The sequence below is a fragment of the Callospermophilus lateralis genome, chromosome 5 (assembly GCF_048772815.1).
Source record: "Callospermophilus lateralis isolate mCalLat2 chromosome 5, mCalLat2.hap1, whole genome shotgun sequence".
NCBI lineage: Eukaryota > Metazoa > Chordata > Mammalia > Rodentia > Sciuridae > Callospermophilus > Callospermophilus lateralis.
In genome coordinates, this window is record NC_135309.1 from 115111031 (window position 1) to 115137069 (window position 26039).

Below are 26039 nucleotides of genomic sequence, written 5' to 3' on the forward strand. Positions count from 1 at the left end.
CTTTTGCCTATGGAAAAGAAAATCTGGCTAATCAAGATAGTTAACTAAACTATCTAAACTAATTTTTTGATATTTTATTCTAAACATTCAAGGTTTCAGCCTCTCTGAACTTCTTATAGTTCCCTGATTATGCCATACCGTTTCTAGACTGTTCCTTTGAGTATTCTATTTTTGCCTGGAAACATTTTTGTGTTTTATGTGGCTAAACAATTTAAAATGATTTCAGATGTTATGACCTATAGTTGTCTGTTTCTGCATTTTCTAGGTAGAATCATTTTTTCCTCTGTATTTTGTGTGAAACTTGATTATGGCAATAATCATTGTAATTGCTTGCAAATACTACTTATATTCTATAAATTTATATTTATTGCATTTTATCTTCTTTCCAATTATCTTGCAGCTTATGTACTTGTGTCTTTTCCCAAATAGAGTACAGCTAACTTACTTAGGTTTCTAGTCTATGATAGTATGCCTGAGTATATAAGTGCTCAGAAAATCCCATGGATGGCGGAATGAATGTAAAAATGTTGCTCTTTAGAACTTGGTTATTAAAGATAATACATAGATTGTAATTACTTTCTGTGAACATAGAAGAATACAGTGTAAATAGAATACAAAAGCCATGAGGAGGTTACACTTTTTTTCTACATAGTATGTTATAGAGAATTTTATAGTCCTGTCAGAGGATTGGGGAAACCTGAAGAAAATGCAAATGAAATCATCTTAATCTAAGGTATTTTAGTTTACATTATTGGTTGATAGCTTTAGCCTTTATGGCATTATTTTAGGACAGTATTACAAAATGAAATAATACTCATCATAATATTCAATATAAAATAAGAATAATAACATTCAGCATAAAAGATAGAATTAAAATAACATGAGAAAGGACTGCTCTGCTCTGGGAATATAAATTGTTCTTAGTTGTCTCTAATATTTTTTGTTTTGTTGACCTTCTAAATGAATCTTTTAAGTGATGTATCACTTTGCACATTTTAAATTTGTTATCTAAAATGCTTTTTACCATACTTTAAAGTAGCTGCTGAGACTATGGTAAATATATTACATATTGTTATATGCTTTAAGTGAATTGGGTCAAATCTTTGGATCTACATATTTAGTTCACCCAATCATGAAAAATGTTCACTATATACTCTGATTGTCTGACTCAGTTCTCAATGCCAAACTACTTGCTTTGTCAGACTTATTGTCTGTCAATAACAAATCTGACTTCATTTTTTAGATTAAATGCACATGTGAATATACTCCATGATAACCATTCCATTTATGAATTATAATTGTAATATAGATATGTAGATTAATTTATAAATAGGGGGACTGGCAGAAAGGCAGAGTCTTGCCAGGATGAAATAACCATCTTTCCCTTCAATTTTTCTTGCCTTGCTCCTAAGCTATTATTTCCCAGGGTCAGTGCTTCCTTGAGTTATCCCTTTGCTTTATATTCTGGAGACTTCTAACTTGGGATAATGCACCATAACAAGATTTAGGATGCATGAGATATCTACTTTTTCTTTTTATTTTTTAAAGCAGAAACAGTGTAATTATGAAAGGAGAAAGACAACTTGAAAACTGGTGGATTGCAAGTGCATTCTCAGATCAATTTTAGAAAGGCACATGTGGAATTTGAAGATTTGGAAATAGATTCTACTTAAACATTTATATCCGCATTACACATGAAAAGTGTTTGTTCACATTTTGTTTTGAAGATTTCTGGAATGAGTTGTGCCTATACAATGTGTCTATATAATGCAACAGGCATAACACACTATAATCACAAGATAAATTGACTGTGACATCCAGAAGATACTCTTGAGAGTATACTGATGCCCTCTCTCTATCTTACATTCATGATTGTTCCAAACTCTGTGATCCTAAGGCTTACCAATTGTAACAGAAGTCAAGGGATAAATATGTGAATGTTCAAAAGAGAAGGTTCTTCAAGAGGAAAAGAAAAACTCTTTCTTCAAATGTAAAATGAACAGGATGAAGAGTTTGAAATTCTAAATATAGGCAGAGGGGATTTCCAGGGATTTCAGTGGGTTCAGTAATACTACTGGTATGTCTGAATGTTATATTTGTTTCTTGAAAGTACTTTTTGGCCTGTTGATTGATGAATAAGAGTATAATTCACTACTAGTTCCTGCCCAATTAATATTGATTAGCCATTCTTTATATACAATAAAAGAGAACTTTTACAATTTGGATTTCCCTCTAGTTTCTGAAAATTTTTTACCTGGAAAAATTTTCTCTTCTAGCATAAAACATAGGAAATAAAAGTTATCAGTCTTTTAAATTGGGAACTTTAAATACTTTGGGCTTTAAAGATTAATTTATTAGGATATGATTATGAAAACACTTAAAATGTACAACAGCATTGATTTAGCATTCTAAATGTAATAAATTTTAAAATATGCAATATTACTTTATAGACTCAATTTTTTTTAGTATTGAGTTATAATGCAGCATTAGAGTAAATCTGACCACATTAAGAAGGCTTTCTATTGAGCATTTCATTAATCTGTTTGTAAAATCACTTTAAAATATTTGTATTTTAAGCATGCTTAATTGCTGGTATACAACTAGGGGAAATACATAGTATCAATTTAACTTCCTTTGCTGTATTACATTGTCTTTTTAAAAAAACAAAAATCTGTGTTTGAGTTGAAGGAACTCCAAAGAGTGCTTATGGCTCAGCAACATCAAATACAGCCTCTGGGTATAATAAGAAAAAATTCAGCAGTTTCAAAAGAGCTTGGGAATAAAAAGTCACCCATTTACTTTTTTGTAGAAGCAGTAGCAGTCTACAGAAAAGCTACAATAGCTTAAAAACAGTATGGGAGATAATTTTATGGAACTTTCAATTACAAAAATCCAGTTTAACCTTCTTTCCTACTGGCAGGTGTCCTGTTGGCTTGCAGCCAGAGGCTGGGAGTGCTGTGCAGCCTGCTGTGTCCCCCAGAGTGCTGACAATGCTAACACTCCAGCTGGCTGCTCATAATTGCATTGATTGTGGTCTGACAACTAAAGCGCCAAGAAAGAAATGTCATGAATATACAAAAATATTTTACAAATTTGATCAGATTACAAATTTCACCTCTTTTTTTTCTCCTCCATAGATATGATATCTGCACTTATAAAAATAAGCCCTGTGGAACACTGGGTAAGTGTTTTTGTATATATATATAAAGACAGAATAGTTCAGATTATCTTTCTGGACCAATGAATACTCTTTATTATTATTAACTTGGTCATTTTCTTTTCTGGTACATCTGAAATTATTCCTAAAAATTGTTAAACTTGACCTTTGTGGCCAAGGACCTTTTCATTTAGTAAGTAGGAAACAAATATCTACTCTCATAATAAAGATTATATAAATTTCATTAGCTTTTCCCCCCTTCTGATAAATGGAATGATGATTTAAAAACAATTTACAAGATGATTCAAAATCATTAACTAATAATTACAAATCAAAGTTAGCACTCATTTTCATATAATCTGTCTCTGTAATGTATTTTCTTAAAATGCCAAGAGGTTTGAGAGCATTCAGCATCTTGAAATTCAAGTCTATTAAAGGAAAGGGATAAAAATCTGGAGATACTTAAAGGGAAGGGCTCAAGAACAACACTTCTTTTGGTACCATTTTATGGAAAGAGTATATTCCCATAAACTAAAATATTATTGGAAAATTTTAGTACCCTGACAAAAAAATAAAAAGACAATTTTGTAAAACAGTATAGCCAGAGGTAAATAGAGAATATAGGATTTTGTGTTCCTTAAATATCATTTACTATTTAAAATATCATTTACTATTTAAATTTAAAATATCATTTAAAATATTTAAAATATCATTTACTATTTACTAAATAAAATATCATTTACTATTTAAAAAGCATTGTGTAGTACTCTAGATTTTCTTCTTTTTTTAAAGTGTTTTTTTAGTACGCTAGAATATTTAAAATATTTTTTAGTTATAGATGGACACAATATTTATTTATTTATTTTTATGTGGTGCTGAGGATTGAACCCGGTGCATCACACCACTGAGCTACAGCCCCAACCCCAGTACTCTAGATTTTTAAAAATAACATTTTGTTGCAGAACATAATTTCATATAGGTTAATTGCAAAAAAAAAAAAATGGTGGGAGAGTAGCTTCACATTGTATCAAATAACTAAGCGACTAATGTTATTTTATGGAGTAGGAGCTTTTATTGTACGATGACTTTTTTATGTCAGAGACTTTTTATAGACTCATTCATAAGTTAAGCAGCTAAAGGTTAACACTCTGGTTTCTGTATGAAAAGCCTCAGTTTTCTTATCTGTGAAGGAATAATTTATGAAATTGATTGTTTTGCACAACCTAATTATTTTGGGAAGATATATTTAAAGTCAATGTAGGAGAAAGAGTGTTATCCAACTTCCTGGGCAGTTCATTAAAACATCTCAAAGGTTGGAATTTCTCTTGATGATTTTACCTACCTTTCCAGGCATTTCCTACCCTACTTTCTTCAAGATTTATGGCTAAAGAAGAAATCCCATTTAGCCAGTGCTAATGATTTAAATGATTAAAAGCTTGCTAGTCAAAATACATATCACAAGAAGAGATCTTTTTGCTGAGAAAGTTCACATCAGAAATATTTTTTTTGTAGTGTTTTAGGTTAACAAGACCATTGAAGGGAACCCTGAACTGGAAACTAACTGGCTTTTACATTTTTAGTGCGTTATCTTTTACAATTTATTTAAGGTCTATGTTTCTCAATTTTATTAGCAATTTCTTAACAGATTTTAACAATATTCTTAACCTTTTATTATAAGAATATTGTTAAAATCACTTTGGGAAGAAAACATGAAGGTATTTAGTAAAGAAGTACTATAAAAGTGAACAGGTCTTATTTAATGTAGAAATTGTCTATATGATTTCACTTAACTACCTACGGAGTGTGTGTGTGTGCACGCACACACACTTATGTATATATGTATATATTTTTTAGTAATTTTCATGTTGGTTTTTATACTGATTTTGCATACATATTACATATATTTAGTATCTGAATGAAATATGTGTATAAGTGTTCATACATCTCTATATAATACACACGCACATTTTATTGTGCCTGCTTTTTAAAGGTATTTACATTGAGATACATTCTTCATTGTGACAATAGTAATACTACTGTGTAGTATTTTTATTGTCGTTATTGCCCAAAACTTGAGGCATTTTTCTATTCTCTTTTTAGATTTTTTAATAATGTGTTCAAAATGGAATAGATTATTTTTCTTTAGAATCAATACATTAATCGGTATATGACAATGATTTTCAAACTCAATATAAATAATTTTCAAATTATAGACCATTATATATTATTTTTTGTACTATCTCTCATAGTGAAAACTGAATGAACAGCATATATATACGTGTGTGTGTGTTTTGACCTTCATCTGTGGAGAATATATTATCAGTATATATTCAAACAAGTTATTACTTTTTAATAATTTAATTTACTTTAAATTATAATTACTTTTGTAGTAACTTTCATGTTGATTTTCATACTGATTTTTGCATATTTTCTTACTTAATAACTTTGATGATCAATTCTAATATGGCTAAGTAGGTTTAAGGGTGTAAACTGTGGCCATCAAACTAAGGAAATCTAAATGACCCAAATAATAATCAAACCCCTATTAACACAATCACACATAAGAACTTTGACAGTTTCAATTTTATAGGAAGCCAGAAAATGGTGGGAGCTTGTGAAAATATATTAGTGTTTAAAACGTTCTCATTTTAGTTAGGACTTACCTTTATGTTTCAAAAAGTAATAGTTATTTTCCAAATATATTTTTTCTTAAGTTGTTCTTTTACCAAAGTTAACTATTTTATATAAGATATCAGAAGTAAATCTGTGCTTATAAATATACCCTGGAGAGTCATAGAGAATTCTTAATTTGAAAATAGAGCTGCATGACCTGTACCAAAAAAGCAACCCTGCAGAAACAACAACTCAGCCAAAAAAAGATAGCCTGTGGAATAATATAGGAAAATATAAAAACTGTTCATTTAGCAATAATTGTTTTTAACAATTCTTTTTTATTTATTTATTTATTTATTTATTTATTTATTTATTTTGCCTCAGAACAGGAATATTGCTCATCATGACTTTGTCTTCCCTAAGACAGGTCAAATTGAAACTGATAGCTTAAAACCAGATGATGTGTTACAAATTTTTTAAATTCTTCCTCTGTGTGCATGTGTGTGTGCCTATGTATATGTCTTTCAGTGGAGATTTGGAGTGACATTTACTAAATATTTTTGATTAGCCAAGAAAATTGATTCATTTTGCCCAATCCTTCCTTTAAAAAAAAAAAAAAAATCCTCTTTTTCAGGCCCAAGACCTCAAGGGAATGGAAGGGCAGCACAAGAGTGTCATCTGTTTTATAACAACTCTGAGGCAGAAATCAACCATTCCCTAACTCTTGCCAAGCCCATATAAAACAGGAAAGGCAAACTATTAGTATATCCAACACTGTCCTCAATTCTGTTCCAATGTAATTGTTATTTTGATGTTTATATTAGAAAATACAGAGAAACACAATTTCCAGAACTTTCTTGTCAGTAAAAAGTATCAACTGAATAGCATTCATTGTTTGCAATTAGTGCAATGGGGAAATTGTACTAATATAAAACATTAATAATGATACTCATTGAATTTAATTAACTTTTGGTGGGAGGTAATTCTTAATATTTGAGTGACAATAATATACAAAATTTTTTTTCTTCTTTTCCTTAAACGTCTATTAAATAACTTTTCATCTCTGTGTTAGTATATTAAGTATGATTTGGCATCTATTTCCTAATAATGAATGACATCTTTTGCATAAAAATTCTGTTTTCTTAGAACTGTTTTAAAGTTCTATACTTATTCACAGAGCATGATATTCATTTGAAAGTAAATATTAAAGCTTTTACATACTGAAATTCCCAAAGGGAGAATACCTTGAGTAACATAACATTTCACTAGAATCAGCAAGTTAACACCACAGTTTTTGCTTTATTAGTAAAACTCTAATGCATTGAAGCGGGTCGGGGAGAGGAAAACTACCTTGAATGTATGAATGACTTTTCTCCCATTAAAAGTACTAAAAGAAATTGTTGTATCACTATCTGGACTAATTTCAGAAGATTAAAAATATGCAAAAAACTTCCCATCTTTCAATTCTTTTTCTCCTTTGAATCATTCATTTTGATTTTATAAAAATGTCATTAAAAAAATATGAATTCCCCCCTCCCTTTTTGTAACTAAAAAGTTGCTTGTATATTTTTATGAACCCACTAAACTTAAACAGATCTCTTTAGAAAAATAATGTGGATATATTTTGCTTTCTACAGCCTGAAGAATGTTAAAATAGAAATGCTTTCTTGAATTCCCTCTTCTGGCTCAAGTTACTAGGTGGTCCCAAGTTACCAGAAGTAAAATTTATAAATCTAACCCCTCGTCTAGACATTTTCCAGCACTGACTGCAGTTCAAAAAATATTAATGTCTAGCCGGCAAAGTGAAATTCCCCCCAGTGATTTTGCAAATGACTAGAAAGTTAACCTTTTGCCAACTGCTCCTTCTGTGCATGGAGGTTATTAAAAAGAATCCAGGCATTTATAAGTATGGGCTTTTTAAGACTGAAACACCTTGGCTTGACCCTTTGTGTCTCTTTCTGTTTATTCAGGCTTGGCCTCTGTGGCTGGAATGTGTGAGCCTGAAAGGAGCTGCAGCATTAATGAAGACATTGGCCTGGGTTCAGCTTTTACCATTGCACATGAGATTGGTCACAAGTGAGTGAGTTTAAGAAAATCAAAATAAATTTTAGCACTCTACTCTTGAGCAACTTGTAACTACTGTGTGGAAAGCCTGTGCTCAACTACATTTTACAGCCTTTTTGCCTGATTTCAATAGAGAATATTATCATTTTGGGTATTGGGATCATCTTAAGACTTGGAAACTAGTTAAATAACTTTGTGATTCAGTGCTATCTTAGTGATAAATGCACCACCCTTAAATATTGTTATACACTTTTTTTAAGAGAGAGAAGAGAGAGAGAATTTTTTAATATTTATTTTTCAGTTTTTGGTGGACACAACATCTTTATTTTATTTTATGTGATGCTGAGGATCGAACCCAGCGCCCTGTGCATGCCAGGCGAGCGCGTTACCGCTTGAGCCACATCCCCAGCCCCTGTTATATACTTTTTAAATACTTTAGCTGTCTCTCCAACACCTAGATCTTCATAAAGCCCAATTATTTAAATGATTGTTCTTTCCCTCAAGTGACAATATATACATGTTTTTAAATCTTTGGCACCACTACCATAAAATGTACTTTTAGTTTCCACTGTTTCTACTCTGTGAGTACACTTTTTCTAGGTATAAAGTGTGTGCAGTGACTGCTGTGTAACCTGTATTTTCAGCATCACTTGTATGTCATTGCAAGAAAAATAAAAAGAACTGAAAAAGAACCGTTACAAATGTAGTGAGATAATCATCCTCGCTTCTTTTTAAGAGGATCTGCAATTTTTAATATTTATTTTACATCAATCTGTGCCAATGAAAAACCCATCCTGTGACTTTCTCCAACCAACAAATGGCAGTAAAACTTTTTCTTTGTTCCAGACAAATGGCAATAGTAAATATAAAAACCTATTCATATGAAGGGAAAGATATCTGGCAGCATCTTCCCTTACTTCAAACATTGTGACTTGTCCTTAATTAGTTGATCTTTAATGTGTTTCTTATAAAGGTAAAAATTAAACAAAAGCACCTTTAAGCTGGGTGTGTTGGCACATACCTATAATCCCAGTGGCTTGGGAGTCTGAGGCAGGAGGTTTGGGAGTTCAAAGCTAGCCCCAGCAACTTAGTGAGACTCTGTCTCTAAATAAAATATAAAAAGGGGATGAGGATGTGACTCAGTGATTAAGTATTCCTGAGTTCACTGGTTCAATTTTCTGGTACCAAGAAAATAAAAAAACAAAACAAAGCACAAAAGCACCTCCAGTTCATTCACAGATTACTATTTTTTTTTTTTTTTTTTTTGCAGGAAATTTCTTTTCTACTATAGAGACTGTTGACGTTTAGCAAAATAGACAGTCATATCTGTTAAGGAAATAGGGGGTTGGGATTGTGGGTCAGTGGCAGAGTGCTAGCCTAGCACGTGCGATGTCCTGGGTTCGATCCTCAGCATCACATAAAAATAAAATAGATATTGTGTCCAACTACAACTAAAAGATAAATATTAAAAAATAAATTATATCTGCTTTAAAAAAAAGAAAATAGGAAAAAACTTTAAATGATAGTGATTGTTTTTAGCTAAAACAGCAGCTATTTGCAACAACTTCTAACATTTGTAAGATTTAGGTTTTATGTATTTTTGTGGGGGGGTGGTGAAGTTGATGGGAAAAAAAGAACAAATAAAAATATTCACTATAAAATTGCCTCAGAGGTTATTCTTAGGATAAATTTATAGTTTGGCTTTTTATTTTTTAAGTACACAGTAAAAGTGGGTCAATTAGCTGTATCATTTAAAAATTTTTATTAAATGGTATTGGTTAAATTTTCTTTAACTCACTAAGATATCTGGCTCCCTAATGACTGTCATACTCTTAAACAACCATACTTGATTTAATAGTTTCTGTTAGATTCAATTATATCTACTGGTTTGGACAAATAATGAATGAATAATGCATGTGTGAAAGCACTGTTACCTTATGGAGTCACAAGTTAGTTGGTATCTGTACATACATCTTAGTTGTTATTCTTTTTGTACTTAAATAGGTCAGCTGAGGATTTATGTGTCTTTGTATCATTTAGTAAGATTCAAACTGGGCTACCTCTCAGGCTTCCTGGTTTTGTTTTGAGGTTTTGGTTTTTGGCCTGTGAATAAATCTTTTGGGCTGTTTCTAAGATGGATGGTTTAGACCTCATGTAGAAGAATTGTGAAGTAAACTATGCATCCCAAGTTTTATGTGCCTTGGAGTAACTTTCTTTCACAGTTAATTCTTATTTAAAAGTGAGAGTACTAAAAACAGGCAAGGAGAGCTCACAAAATCCTTTAGACTGAGAGTCTGAAGAATCCTTCCATTCAAAAATGTTATTTGACAGAGGGAAAAAAAAAACTTTTTTTTTCTCCCCATTTCCAGTTGATTACTCTGTTGCTATCTTCTTATGCCTTTTTCCATGGACAGGGAGGTAAGATATATTTAATATCTTATCTTTTCTAGTATGTCAAATTACTATTTGACCAGTCAGTGAAAAATCTGTTGGATGGTTGAAGGCCCCTTTATTTGCTTTTAAGATCTTAGTGTTTAGCTTTCAGAAACTCAACAGCTCAACTCTGGCACAATTGATACAGTGATAGCTGCATTTTAATGATGTAATGAATCATTAATGATGGCATACACTTTTGTTTTTTCCTAAAACAAAGAAGTAGCCATAGGAAACATATTAAGTTTATTTTCCAGATCCAGAATACTGATTTTTTTGTGATTTTTTTTGTCAGTTAGTAGAGTGGATAGTGATATGATATCTGTAGATTTGTTACAGTGAAAGAATGTTTGATCATGAATTACTGAGAAAAGCCCTTACTGATTCACTTGCTTGAATATTTTCTAACTTTTAAGAAGTTATATAAATGTTTTTGTACTTGATATGTACTTGTATAGGTAAATAATATCCATTTCAAATAGTTCTGGATATTTTTTTCTTTGGCTAGGCCTTTGTAACCAGTTTTATTTCCTTCTATCATTTTGTGAAACCCAGAAATTAGTTTCCTTGTCAAATGAAAAATTGAGGCTTATGCTATATTTAAATGACATGTCGAGCTTTAATGTAGGCTATAAGCCAAAGGCACTTAATGAAACCCTATAGGAAAGAATGTTCTTTAAAAGATTTTTAAAATTAATTATATAGTTGCTGTGGGTTTTAGAAGTTGAAAAATTACAATGTCAAAGAAGGGTGCCAAGAATTCAACCAGACATCTAGCATATCAAGAAAGCAACCTAATGTATCCAGCTCTACAAAAACAATATTAAAAAGAAGTCTTAAATATTCATTTTTAAAGGGATACATATTGAGGTGTATATCACTGAAGAGACAGGATGTCTAAGATTTGCTTTTAAAAGAAAGGAAAAAAAAAGAGAAAGCAAGAATAGAAACATCTTGAATTTTATAATCTTGATAATGATGTATGGCAGTCTGTATTAGTAATCTCTCTACTATGGTATATGTCTGATTTTTTTTCACACGAAAAATGAATAGGCCCTAAGATCATGATTTTTTTTTTCTTTTTAGTTATATATGACAGTAAAATCTATTTTGACACATACAAACATGGAATATATCTTATTCTACTTAAGATTCCTGGTCTTATGAATGTACATGATTCCCCTTTACTGTTTGTTAATCTCTACCCACCTTCCCTCCCGCTGTCCCAAACAACCATGGATCTACTTCTTATCATTATGTCATTATGTCATTCATGTCATTATATATGGATCTAGTCTTGTCTTCTCTGTAGTTTTTTCCTTTTCTTTTCTGCAGACTCTGGATTGAACCCAGAGATGCACTACTACTGAGCTACATCCCTGGTCCTTTTTTATTTTTTTGAGATAGGATGTTACTAAGTTGCAGGCCTCAAACTGGCAATTCTCCTGTCTCAGCCTTCTGAGTAGCTGGGACTACAAATGTATGTCACAGTGCCCAGCTCTGAAGTTCACTTAAGTGGATTTATACAGTGGGTACTTTAATGTCTAGCTTCTTTTCTTCAGCTTAATGTTTTTAATATTCATCCATGTTGTTGTATGTATAAGAAGTTCATATGTTTTCTAAATAGCATTCTATATCATAATACATGTTTTTTTTAATTATTTTATTTGTTCTTTTTAGTTAAATATATTCAAGATATATATAATTATATATCTTGAATATATTTTGATATATCATATATGCATGGAGTATAATTCCCATTTTTGTGGTTGTACATGATGTGGAGTTATACTAGTTGTGTATTCATATATGAACATAGGAAAGCTATGTCTGATTAATTCTACTGTCTTTTCCATTCCCATTCCCCTTCACTTCCTCCCATTCCCGCTTGTCTAATCCTGTGAACCTCCATTCCTCCCTCCCCCCTGCCTTTTGTGAGTCAGCATTCACATATCAGAGAGAACATTTAGTCTTTGGTTTGGGGGGGTTGGCTTATTTCACTTAGCATGAAAGCCTCCAGTTCCATCCATTTATCAGCAAATGACATAACTTCACTCTTCTTTAAGGCTGAGCAATATTCTGTTGTGTATATGTACCACATTTTCTTTATTTATCTGTTAAAGGGCACCTAGGTTGTTTCCATAGCTTGGCTATTGTGAGTTGAGCTGTCTAAACATTGATATGACTGCATTAATATAGTATGCTGATTTTAAGGCCTTTGGGTATAAACCTAGGAGTGGGATAACTGGGTCAAATGGTGGTTCCATTCCAAGTTTTCTGAGGAATCTTCATACTGCTTTCCATAATGGTTGCACCAATTTGCAGTCCCACCAGCAATGTATGAGTGTACTTTTTTCCTCACATCCTCACCAGCATTTATTGTTGCTTGTATTCTTGATAGTTGCTATTCCGACTAAAGTGAGATGAAATCTCAATGTAGTTTTAATTTGCATTTCTCTAATTGCTAGAAATGTTGAACATTTTTTCATGTATTTGTCTGTGAAGTATATGTTTGGTTCCTTAGCCCATTTATTGATCGGGTTATTATTATTTTTCTTTTTGGTATTGAGTTTCTTGAATTCTTTATATATCCTGGAGATTAATGCGGGTGGCAAAAATTTTCTCCCATTCTGTAGGCTCTCTCTTCATGTTCTTGGTTGTTTCCTTTGCTCTGAAGAAGCTTTTTAGTTTGATACAATCGCATATATTGATTTTTTTTTTATTTAACTTGTTGTACTTTAGGAGTCTTGTTGAGGAATTTGGTTCCTAAGCCAAGAGATTTGGGCCTACTTTATCTTCTAGCAGGCATGGAGTCTCTAGTCTAATGCCTAGGTCCTTGTTATGGTTTGGATGTGATGTGTCTCCCAAAAGTTCACATGTGAGATAATATAAGAAGGTTTGGAGGAGAAATGATTGGGTCATACCCTTAACCTAATCATTGCATTAATTCCTGATGGGATTAACTTGGTGGTGACTAGAGGCAGGGAGGGTGTGGCTAGAGGAAGTGGTTTATTGGGGACGTGGCTATGGGTATATATTTTCTATCTGGAGAGTGGAGTCTCTCTCTCTCTCTGCTTTCTGATCATCATGTAAGCTGGTTCCTTCTGCCACACTCTTCTGCCATGATGTCCTGCCTCATTTTGAGCCCCAAACAATGGAGCCTGCTGCCTACAGATTGAGACATCTGAAACTCTGAGCCCCTAAATAAACCTCTCCTTTCATTGCAACAGCAAAAAAGCTGACTAAAACAGTCCTTGGTCCACTTAGAGTTTTTTGTGCAGAGTGAGAGATAGGGGTCTAATTTCATTTTATGACATATGGATTGCCAGTTTTACCAGCACCATTATGGAAGAGGCAATCTTTTCTCCAATGTATGTTTATGACACCATTGTCCTGTATGAGATAAACATATTTATGTGGGTTTGTCTCCATGTCTTCTATTCTGTACCATAGGTCTTCATGTCTTTCTTGGTGCTAATACCATGCCATTTTTGTTACCGAAGCTCTGTAGTATAATTCAGAGTCTGGTATTGTGGTGCCTCCTGCTTTACTTTTCCTGCTGAGGATTACTTTGGCTATTCTGGTCCTTTTATTTTTCCAAAATTTCATGACTGCTTTTTTCTATTTCTATGAAGAAGATTATAGGAATTGCATTAAATCTATATAGTGCTTTTGATAGTATAGCCATTTTGACAATATTAATTCTGCCTATCCAAGGACATGGGAGCTCTTTCCATCTTCTAAGGTCTTTTTAAATTTCTTTCCTTAGTGTTCTGTAGTTTTCATTGTATATGTCTTTTACCTCTTTTGTTAGATTGATTCCCAAATATTTTATTTTCTTTGAGGTATAGTTTTCCTAATTTCTCTTTCAGTTGATTGATCATTGATGAATGAAATTGATTTATGGGTGTTAATTTTATACCCTGCTACTGTGCTGAATTTATTTGTGAGTTCTAGAAGTTTTCTGCTGGAGTTTTTTTTTTTTTTTTTTTGGTGAGGGGGGGGTCTTCCAAATAAAGAATCATGTCATCATCAAATAGTTATAGTTTTAGTTCTTCTTTTCCCATTTATATTTCTAATTGCTCTGGCTAGAGTTTCAAGGACTATGTTGAATAAAAATGGTGAAAGAGGGCATTCCTGTCTTGCTCCAGTTTTTAGAGGGAATGTTTTCAACTTTTCTCAATTTAGAATGATGCGGGCCTTGGTATTAACGTATATAGCTTTTACAGTGTTGAAGTATGTTGCTACTATCTCTAGTTTTTCTAGAGTTTTAAACATGAATGGATTCTATGTTTTGTCAAATGCCTTTTCTGCATCTATTCAGATAATCATGTGATTCTTGTCTTTAAGTCTATTGATGTGATGAATTACATTTATTGATTTCCATGTGTTGAAATAACTTTATATCCCTGGGATGAACCCCACTTGACCATGGTGAACTATCAGCTTAATGTGTTTTTATATGTGATTTGCCAGTATTAAGAATTTTTGTATTTATGTTCATCAGGGATACCGATCTGAAATTTTGTTTCCTTGATGTGTCTTTGTCTGGTTTTGGTATGAGCATGATACATAGAATGAGTTTGGAACGTACACTCCTTTTCTATTTCACAGACTAATTTGAGTGGGATTGTTGTTAGTTCTTCTTTGAGGGTCTGATAGAACTCAGCTGAGAATCCATCTAGTCCTGTGATTTTTTTTGTTGGTAAGCTTTTGATGATGACTTCAATTTCATTGCTTGAAATTGATCTGTTTAAATTTTCTCTGTCCTTTCTATTTCTAATGTCATTCAATTTGTGTAGCATGTCTCCAGAAATTTGTTGATGTCCTCAGGTTTTTTTATTTTAATAGAGTATAAATTTTCAAAATGGTTTCTGAGCATTGTCTATATTTCAGTAGTGTCCATTGTGATATTTCCTTTTTCATCATGGGTTTTAGTAATTTGAGTTTTCTCTCTCTCTCTTTTTATTAGGTTGGCTAAGGATTTATCAATTTTATGGATTTTTTGAAAGAACCAACTTTATATTTCATCCATTTTTGGATTTTTTTCTTCAATTCCATTGATTTTAGCTCTGAGTTAAATTATGTCCTCTATTCTACTGCTTTTGGTGTTGCTTTGATGTTTTTTTTCCCTAGGGCGATGAAATGTAATGTTACATTATTTATTTGGTTATTTTTATATCCTTTTATGAATGAGCTCAATGCAGTGAACTTTCCTCTTAGCCCTGCCTTGATAGTGTCCCAGAGATTTTGATGTGTTTTATCAATATTCTCATTTACCTCTAAGTATTCTTTAATTTCATGCCTGATTTCTCCTGCTATTCATGTGTCATTCAATAGCATATTATTTAGTCTCCAGGTTTTAGAGTAGCTTCTGTTTTTTATTTTGTCATTGATTTCTAATTTCTTTTCATTATGATCTGATAGGATACAAAGTATTATTATTATTATTATTATTATTATTATTTGCTAAGAGGTGCTTTGTGGCATAAGATATTATATTCATTCATTGATGAATGAAGTATTCTGTATAAGTCTGTTAAGTCTAAATTATTTATTGTATTTTTAAATTCTGTAGCTACTTTATTTAGTTTTTGTTTGGAGGATCTATCAGTGGTGAGAGAGTTGTGTTAAACTTACCCAGTATTATTTGTATTGTGGTCTGTTTGCTTCTTGAAATTGAGAAGGGTTTCTTTGATGTTCATAGATGCTCCATTGTTTGGAGCACAAATATTTGCCATTGTTATATCTTATTGATGTATAACTCCCTTAATCAGTATGAAATATTCTTCTTTATCCCTTCTGATTATCTTTGGCTTGAAGTCCACTTTATCTGATATGAAGATCGAAACCCCTGCTTGTTTACAAGACCATGTAAACATGTTTTTTCCCATCCTTTTACCTTTAGTCTGTGGATGTCTTTGCCTATGAGGTGAGTCTCTTAGAGACTGCATATTATTGGTTGTTGTTTTTAATCCAATCTGCCAGTCTATGTCTTTTGATTGATGAGTTTAGGCTATTTCCATTCAATGTTATTATTGAGAAATGATTTTTATTCCTGTCATTTTGATTTATTTATGGTTTTTTATTTGAATTAGTTTCTCCTTTGATTGACTATTCCTTTAATGTAGTTCACCCTTCGCTGTTTTTCACTTTTATTTTTTTTTTCATGAGTGTGTTTTGTAGGGCAGCCTTTCTAGTTCTGAATTCTTTTAACTTCTGTTATTGTGGAACGTTTTTATTTAGTCAATTCTGAAGCTTACTTTTGATAGATATAGAATTCTTGGCTGGCATCAATTTTCCTTCAGAGCTTGATATATATTATTCAAGACTTCTTAGCTTTGAGGGTCTGGGTTGAGAAATCAGGTGATATCCAGATTGGTGTACCTCTAAATGTGACCTGTCGTTTTTCTCTGACAGACTTTAAAATTCTATTTGTATTTTGTATAGTACACATTTTCATAATAGTGTGCCTTGGTGTGGGTATAATTTTGTATATTTGAGGTCCTGTATCCCTCCAGAATTTGATTTTTCATTTCATTCTTTAAGTTTGGGGAATTTTCTGATATTATTTTATTGAAAAGTTTATACAATCTTTTTGTTTGTATCTCCAAGCTTTCATCTATCCCAATAGATCTTAAACTTGATCTTTTTGGGTTATCTCATATTTCCTGGAAGTTCTGTTCATGGTTTCTTCACATCTTTTCTCCATGGTCAACTTTATTTTCAAGATTGCATATTTTGTCTTCATTGCCTGAAACTGTATCTTCCAAATGGTCTAGTGTGTTGGTGATGCTTTCTTTCTTTCTTTTTTTTTAATATCAAAGAAGTTTAATACGCTGCAGTAAAATAAGCGCCTTAAGAAGCTCATGGAATAGGTGTCAATGTTAGAGAAATCCCTCCCACACATCCTTTAGCTCCATACCCCTTCCCTCAAAACCAAACAAGAAAATCTGAAACAACACAGGAAATCCTTCCAAGCCTGGATTTCAGTGTGGGCCCCATCATCAATAACAAGAACACAGTTTCCTACATGATATAATAGGAAAGTAAAACACAGAAGCACAAAAAGCCTACAAAATTTCAATATTTAAGAGACTTGATACATATTCAAAGTTAAAATAACTCCCACTTTTATACCTATATTGTTTTAAAGCAACTTAGTATATTTTAAAATTTCCATATATACACTTTCAGGTGAGGTATGTAAACATTGTCTAATGAAAAATTTTCAATGTTTCAAACCAACAAATTCATAGCATACATTGAATTTTTATCTATTAAAGACACAGTATCTTCCTACACTCACTAACATAGTGGAAATCCAGGCCCAAGGGACACACGCTTATCTTCCAGGTTACCATTTGCAGAATTTCTTATTTCACTGCTTTTGGAAGGACTACCTTCACACAGGCTGGGAGTACACACCTGGTACCAGGAAGGGGCTGGGCCCTCCAGAGGCTCTGACCTTGGGCATCTGGAACACTGGCTAAGTCTCACAAGACACCAAAAAGGAGCACATCTGAACAACTACAAGACTGACTTTGGCAATGACATCACTGGGAGGAACCAGAAAGACCTTTAAAGGAATGGTAGAGATTCATTTTAGAGCTTCCTGAATCCACAGCCAGATCAGCAGCCCCTGCCCTCACGCGTTCTGAAGAGTCATGGCCTAAAAATAAAAATCCACATGGCACCTGAGCTTCAGTTAAATTGTATGTGCCTCCTATAACCCCTTGGCCCTGCAAAGGCATCGATTTAGCCTCAATTAGGACCTTGGGCTGTGCTTTTAATACAGGTTAGGGTTGAATTTCTTAATATCATAATGCATATGGGAAAATAATGCCATTGAAAGACAACCAATGCTCACAGTCTCTGGCCAATTACCTTGGAGGAGCTCAATTTTGAAAACTACTTGTTCCCTGAGGGTAAACAGCAGGCTTCTATTGAGATTAAGTGAGGCTAATAAGGGGATGGTGATGCTTCCTATTGAATGTTCAATTTGGTTTATTCTCTTCAAGGATTTTTGCTTGATTTTTTTCATAATCTCTATATCTTTATGGAAGTTATCTTTCACTTCCTATATTTTCTCTCTGATTTCACACCTTACATCATCCTTTACCTAGCAGTACAGTTTAACTATGTATATTATAAACTGCTTCTCTGACATTTTTTTCCACTGTGGTATTGATGGGTTTCTTTACTGAAGAATCTTGGTTTGTTTGGGTTGATTTGTTCTCTTGCTTTTTCATGTTATTGATGCCTACCCATCTTACAGTATGGATCTGAGGCAGTAGAGTTTCTATCCTGTAGACTTATTGTGTTCCTGAAGGTTTCCAGTAGCTCACCATTTATAGAGAGACAAATAATAACAAAAAACAATCCAAACAATATATAGCATTAAACAAAGTAGTCCCTGTCATAATGTAGACAATGTTAATTGTCACAATATACAGAAATGATATGATCAGTTATTGACTGCAATAAAAATAGTAAGTTTGCAAAAGGTTTACAATTTTGAATGGTGGGCAGGGAGAGAAGAAAGGTGATATAGGAGGTGATGATTCTGAGGGAGGAGGAGAGAAGATAGAAGTAAAAAAGGAAGAATGAAATAGAGAATACTAGACATTGGCTATTAGCAGAAGAAAGAGAAAAAGAATAGAAGGAAAGACATAAGTGAGAGATAAAAATATATGCAAAGTAAAAATTTTAAAAAATAAAAATAAAAATGAAAGAACACAAAACAAAATTGAAACACACCAATCACACATCCTAGTTCCAAAAAAAAAAAAAACTGGTCCATTAACTATAACTGGTTTCAAAAATGCTAGAAATGTAGGAATGAGAACTTAAATATATATCTATATATATATATAAACTTTTAAGGTCACAATTAAACATAGAAAAGAAAAAACATGATAATTTAATGTATTGTTTCCATTGGAGTTCAACAGATTCTCAGCTTCCCTTCTCAGCTGTGTTAGGTTGTGTTGTCTGGAGTGTGATGTTTGTTCTACTCTCAGGTGGGGTTGCTAGAGTGAGAGAGGTAATCCAGTAGGCAGAACTCCTGGAGGCAGGAATGAGTCTCAGGTAGACTCCAGGCTTTTCTCTGAATGCTGATTGATTTGTAGATTTTTAATCAGCACACCTCAGAGCCTAGCAATTGCCAGTGTCTTCTGGAAGACTGCACCCCAGGTATATCCCCTGAGTTCCATTCATCTGGTGGAGGAGCCAATTGTTAGTCCACTGTGTCACCTGTGAACCCCACATTTTCTGGTCTCAGGTTCAGTCTTCAAACTCAATCTCTTCTGCCTGCCCTTTTGAATTCCCAGCCAGGTGCATCTCTCCCAACCAGTCCTGCAAGCAGCCTATTGGCAGGGGAGAGCCAGACGGGTTTCCAGGACCAGTAGGCCCCTGTGTTAACCTCTCTCCATGCTTGATTTTCTTCTGTCATTTAGGCACACTCTATATCATGCAGTTTGTGTTTGCCAAGCCTGTATTTTAGGCCAAACTCTGGTTTGCCAAGAATCGGCTCCCCTAGCTGCCAGCCCCTGTGCCATGGCTGCACAATGGTTCCTTTCTCTGTCTCTGCATGCAGCAGATAGAAATGGTACTTCCTTGTAGCACAAGGATATTGTTCAGCATGCCTTCCAGTTTAGTTGGATAGTGTCTTTGACCTCAAAACTGTACCCAGACATGTTTCAGGCCTCTTAAAAATGCAGGTTCCTTTAATTCCCTTATCCCTCCACTGTGCTTGAGGAGGGATCACTTTGGCTGGTGTCTGCAGCCAGGTAGCAGTTGTAGTGCTGCATATTTCTTCCTTACTTTATTACGTCCAACCTCCTAAGTCTCTGATCTGCTTTGAATGTTTATTATTAAATTCCAGTGAACTCCCCCACCTTTTTTTTTTTTTTTTTTTTGTTCACTCACTTTGCTGAGAAGCTGTCTATCTGCTTATTTGATTTCATCCATGGATAAGCCAGGAAAGTGACCTTCTCTATTATACCATCTTGAAAAACTTAAGTTTCTATTAATTCTATCATGAAACTCACTGATTCTTTCCTTAGTGTGTCTTGTCTGCTAAAGAATTCCTCAAAAGCATTCTTTATTTCTGATATGGTGTTTCTAAAATCTAGCACTTCCTTTTGATTCTTTTTCAGAGTTTCTACCTCTTTGATAATATTACTGTATTTTCTAACAGGTAATCTGTCTTTTCCATTATAGCTCTTAGGATATTAATCATAATTATTTTAAATTCCCTGTCTGCTAATTCTAAAATCTGTGCCATATCTAGTCTGGTTCTGATGGTTGTTTATCTTTTTTGAATATATTTCAATATATTTCATCATGCCACATGAAGTATTAGGTAATAGAAGCTGAGATAAATAGTGTTTTAATGTGAAGTAGTAGACATTCTGTCAATAATTGTTAATGAAAGAATAATTAGTATTTTTTTTTGAGACATGGTCTAGCTATGTTGCTATGTTGTCCAAGTTGCTTTGAACTCCTAGATTCAGATGATCCTCCTGCCTCAGCCTCTCAACTAGCTTGGAGCCACCACTCCCAGCTCTAAATGGTGAATGTTTTTATTGTAAAGTTTAAAATGAATAATGAATTTTGTGTCTCCTTTAAAGCCTTATACCATTTGGGAGAAGAAAGTGAATTTACTTTTTCTGTGGTATGGATACATTTTCAGTTAATGTAGCATGATTGAAATATTTTGCTCTCTCAGTCAATTAAGCTTCAAAGCTATATAATGCTATTTTTAAAATCCAAACTATTAAAACCATTCCTGATAATATTATTTTGTTCTGTCTCTCACTTGAATTTTTAAAATGTTCTAAAATTGGTATATGTTATTAAAATAGTGCCTTATTATCTTTTAATAAATATTAAATTTTGGTTAGGTTAGGACCAATAAGAGACCAAAATTATGTGTGCATGCTTTCTCTCTCTTTCTCCACACATACATATACATATGTTTTTATTATATATATGTATATATATATAGACACACATATATATAATATATAACATTATGTATACAATATACATACACATTTTCATAGATAAACATTCACATATATAGATATGTCCCCCAGAAGCTAAAGTAATAATAGTAATATAAGGACAAACTGTAGAAAAATTATTATAATAAAGTCTAACAACTAAATTATTTCAATAATTAAGACTTAACCATGATATGCATTAATGATGAAAAAACAGAAAAGACCAGTCTGCATTAAGTGTCTGAGATTTCAGAATAAAATGTGTTTATAGACATGCATGTGTGTGTTACAGAAATAATAGACTCCTTAAAGCAGAATTTTATTACTGTCAACTTTAGGATCTTTGATAAGGCATTGCCTTTATTTTATTGAAAAAGCAGATGAATATGTAGGCAGACACCATTAACCTAATTGACTAAGAATTTTAGCTGCCTTGAACCCAATTAGCAACATTTTCTCCAAAGTACCAAAGGAAGATTATAATGGCAAACAATTCCTTTCACAGCTAACCTTCCCTGTCTTTGCAATGAGTGTTACATACATCCACATGTATAAACCACCTAACATCTTAGTATATTTCTAATAACCTGTTTCCTATGGTCTTTAGCATTTTTATATTTAGATAGAAGAAAAACTTTAAAGTATTGGTAGAAGAAATGTAAATATATTATAGTGATCTTATTGGCTTTTGGAAATCTAACTTTCAACTCACAAGTTCTTATACTACATGTGAACATTGTTTTGTACAGATACAGAAAGAGCTTAGGTATCAGATTCTGCTGGGAACCACCCTCCTTAAATATCTTCTTATGTAAGTTCAGTATTGTGAATTCACTTGTTTTAGTAAATTATATTTAAAGTACAAAAGTAGAATTGAACTCCAAACTCTGTTTTAGAAAACACATGAGCAAACTGTAATAATCATCTTGAGTAACTACTAAATCTAAACATGTTTGCCAGATGTGAATATAGAAGACTCTAAATATGTCCCTAAAATTCTGTGTTTGCTTTATTATAACAAGTGATTTATAGCCAAGATCATTATGAATAAGGACAAGTTACCAATGAAAACTAATTCTAAACAATATCTCTTTATTCTTTTGTATTTTCCTGCCACAATGGGAAGGTCTAACTTTCAGATCTGATAGTTGTCACAATTTAGACAATTTTTTTGTCATTTACAAAAGTTATTTAAGAAAAATTATATTAGGAAACTGTTCTATAATCTTGAAATTGTGTATGTGTTAGATCTCTATAAAAACAGGCCATATCTTTTTAATCTTTCCTTTTGTAGCAGAAAACGTACATGTTCTCTGTACTAGTGATTCTTTAACAGAATGCTTGGCAGTTAAAAGTATCATTATTGTCTTAACAAATGCAATGTTGTTGATATTTTAGCAATATGACTATCTTCATTTGTGTTTTAACAAGAATCTGTAGATGAAATGAATAGTAAATTTATTCTCAGTAGGCTACAGATAACCTTTTCATTCCTAAAAATCTACTCTCCCAAACCAATTAAGAACTATGTACCAAACTCAAGAGTAAGCTATTACTTTGTGTTAGAGAATGCATTATATTACATTCACAATGCTAAGTGTTTATATGTATAATGAAATGAGATAAAACATAAATCACAAATGAGCTTATATCATATATCTTAAAAAATAAAAATAGATTATAAACTCTTTTATAATTAAATGCTTACCATAGCTAAGGAAATTTTTGTGTTAAATATGGATTCAAAGGAAAATATCATTTTCAAGTAAATTTATCTAATTTATATATAAACTATTTGAGTAAAGTATGTATCAATAGATTGATGTATGTGACAGATTTTCAGTGAGTTATAGAAACTTAATTTAATGAGTAAATCTCTCTAATAGACAGCTACCCCTTTGTCTTTGATTGATGATTCCATTTATTTTGATCCAAACTCTCCTCTTTTCCCCTTTTATTACTCATTATATGATATTGTATATTTTATTACATTGTTCACCATCAAGGAAGATATATACATATGATACTTCTCAAAATCTCTCAAAGTAGAGGTTTTTTTAATCTAAAGATTTACTGAGTACCCAATTCCAGAGATTTACTGAGTAAATTCCAGAGATTTACTGAGATGAATATAGTGCATTTTGGATACAGTGATGATGAAAACAGATTCTAGCCTGGAAACATGTGCCTGCCTTTCTCTCTCTGTCTCTCTCTGTCCTCTTTCTCTCTTTCATTTTTCTCTATTCCTTTCTTCAAACTCTTGATCAATTATTTCAAAAATATTTCTTTAAGCTCACTCTCATTCATGTGTCAAAACAAAACAAAATTGTAACGCCAGGTAACCAAACTTCAGAACCAAATCTGTTGGGGAGGGTCATGCACTCATAGGAGACAAATACTGCTAATTAGGGCAGATGATGAGATCAGGGTAAATGAAGAATCCTTTTATACGTTTTCTAATGGTATAGTTGAAATCCTTAAGATCCTATGTTACTTAAAATACTGTTTAAGAATTTTGCTTTGCATATGAAAAAAATACACTAGCCACCAGTTTCAAACCTCATAATTTCCTACAGAAAATAATATTTTTTATCAAACTGGACAAAACAAATCTAATTGTATCATCTTTTCCCTCTTAAGCCACACTTTGAAGCCACCGTCTTCTCTATTCCTTTGGTTTTGGTCTTGTGTTTTTAACTTGTGCACAATGCATAAGAATCAATGGTTCTTAGTAAATGCCCACAAAACCATGGATAGAATAACAACTTGATAAAATAACTTGAATAAAAGAGTTCTATGTTATACCATGCTACAGACATAATAAATTTTCTTCTGAAATTAGTCTACTTCTCAATATTTTCTGCTATATAACCAATAGGGGATTTATTTAAAGCAAATTATATTAATGAATTAATTAAGCACATTGTATCCAATTTACATTGTGAGAACTTTGCTAGTTTATTTTGGCAGCAGATTTTAGATCAAGATTCACTCAGGACATTGTCATTATCATGGAAGTCCTGTGAATAGCTTTAAGTGTTATGTCCCAGAAGGTGGAATATAGTGAAGTGGGGTTACTACCCAGGACTTTGATACAGTCCCCAAGACCAAATGAAATCACTTTTCCAAAAGAAGTATAGTACTGACCTGCTTCTTGAATCTCAAGAGGAAGAGCAATAAACAGGGGATTTAGTTACTGAGTATAAGGTAGTGTTTTTTTTTTTTCTAGGAGAAATAGAACCAGAGCACCAGTCCTTACATTAACTCAAAAGATAGAATACAGCTGGACAAATAATATGCTATATTTTAATGCTTCTCAATAAACCTAGTAGCCCTTGATCTCTAAATTCTCCTTAACAATGAGCACAATGGTGTATTATTGTCTAAGTGAATTATATAATTCTAGTGTGGTAACTGCATGAACAAGGGAAGAAGAAAAAGGTGAAGTACATCATGGTGAATATGGAACTCACTTCAGATTCTGTTTTATAAGAGAATATTTATTAGTCCTGCATTTTAAACATGTGTGTCTCCTCAATTTATCCAAATTAAATCTCAGTTGATAGATTTTTTAATCCATTTCACTATGCCTTTATGTCTACTTAGAGGCTATTAGATAATTGGTTTAATAATCACCAGTTATTAAATTCTGACTGTATGCTTGGTCTTGAAAATAAAGCAAAACACAAAACATACTTTCTGTTTTACTTTCTAATTTGTACTAGGTAAAATGGAATTCATTGTCAAGCTATACACAGGCTTAAAAAAATTATTGTTAACAGTAACTTTGAAAGACAGTTTGGCAGTTACTTATAAAACTAAGCATGCTTTTACCGTAGGATCCAGCAATCCCTAAATGTGGAAATCAAATTACTAAAGGTTTCAGAAGAAAAATATAGAACTAAATTCCCATGATCTTAGGATAAAGAAGGGCTTAAAAATTAAACAAAACAAAGAACTTGATATTTATGATTAATTACAATTTAAGAATTTACTGAAATTACAATTAAATGTTATCAAAAGACTATAAAAGAAAAAGGACAGTGTAGGAAAAGATATGTGCAACATAATTAACTAACATAGTCCTGCTTCAAGACTACATAAAAAACTACAAATTAACAAACAACCCAATACAAAATATACAAAGTACTTAAGCAAGGTATGTGACACATACCTGTAAGCTCAGCTCTTCAGAGACTGAGGCAGGAGTATTGCATATTAAAGACCAATCTGGCAACTCAATAAGATTCTGTCTCAAAATAAAATAAAAAATACAGCTGGTGCTGTAGCTCAGTGGTAGAATGAATGCTTACTTAGCACTTGGTTCAATCTTGGTTAGTCCCCAGTAAAATACATACACACACACACACACACACACACACACACACACACACAGTAGTTACACACTTTATGAAAGAAGACATCCAAAACATCATTTGTTTTGAGTGAGCATGTACAAAAGATAGTCATTGTAACTAATTTTGGGGGAGTGCAAATTCTATTCTCCATGATTGGCATAAATTAAGAAATCTGACTATACAATAAATATTGATGAAGAGGTGCTGAAAACAGAGTTTTTATCTACTACCTATGGCATGTAAATCTGTGCTATCATTTTTGAAAAGTTTGGTTTCATCTAGTAAAGTTGAAATTTTATATAACTTGTGATCCAACAATTTAATTTCCATATATATTCTAGAATAGTGGTTCTTAAGTTGTGAATCTTGGGATTTATAAGGGACTTTCAGATCAGAACTCTTTTC

At 32.5% G+C, this 26039-nt stretch overlaps 1 protein-coding gene across 1 annotated transcript in view; it reads left to right on the forward strand.

The window, feature by feature from the left end:
- Adamts6 (ADAM metallopeptidase with thrombospondin type 1 motif 6) overlaps nt 1–26039 on the forward strand; it is a 270679-nt gene that overhangs the window by 103813 nt on the left and 140827 nt on the right. Inside the window, exons 7-8 of the mRNA XM_076856114.1 lie at nt 3138–3181; nt 7741–7846. Coding sequence (XP_076712229.1) covers nt 3138–3181; nt 7741–7846 — 150 coding nt within the window. The remainder of the gene's footprint in view (nt 1–3137; nt 3182–7740; nt 7847–26039) is intronic.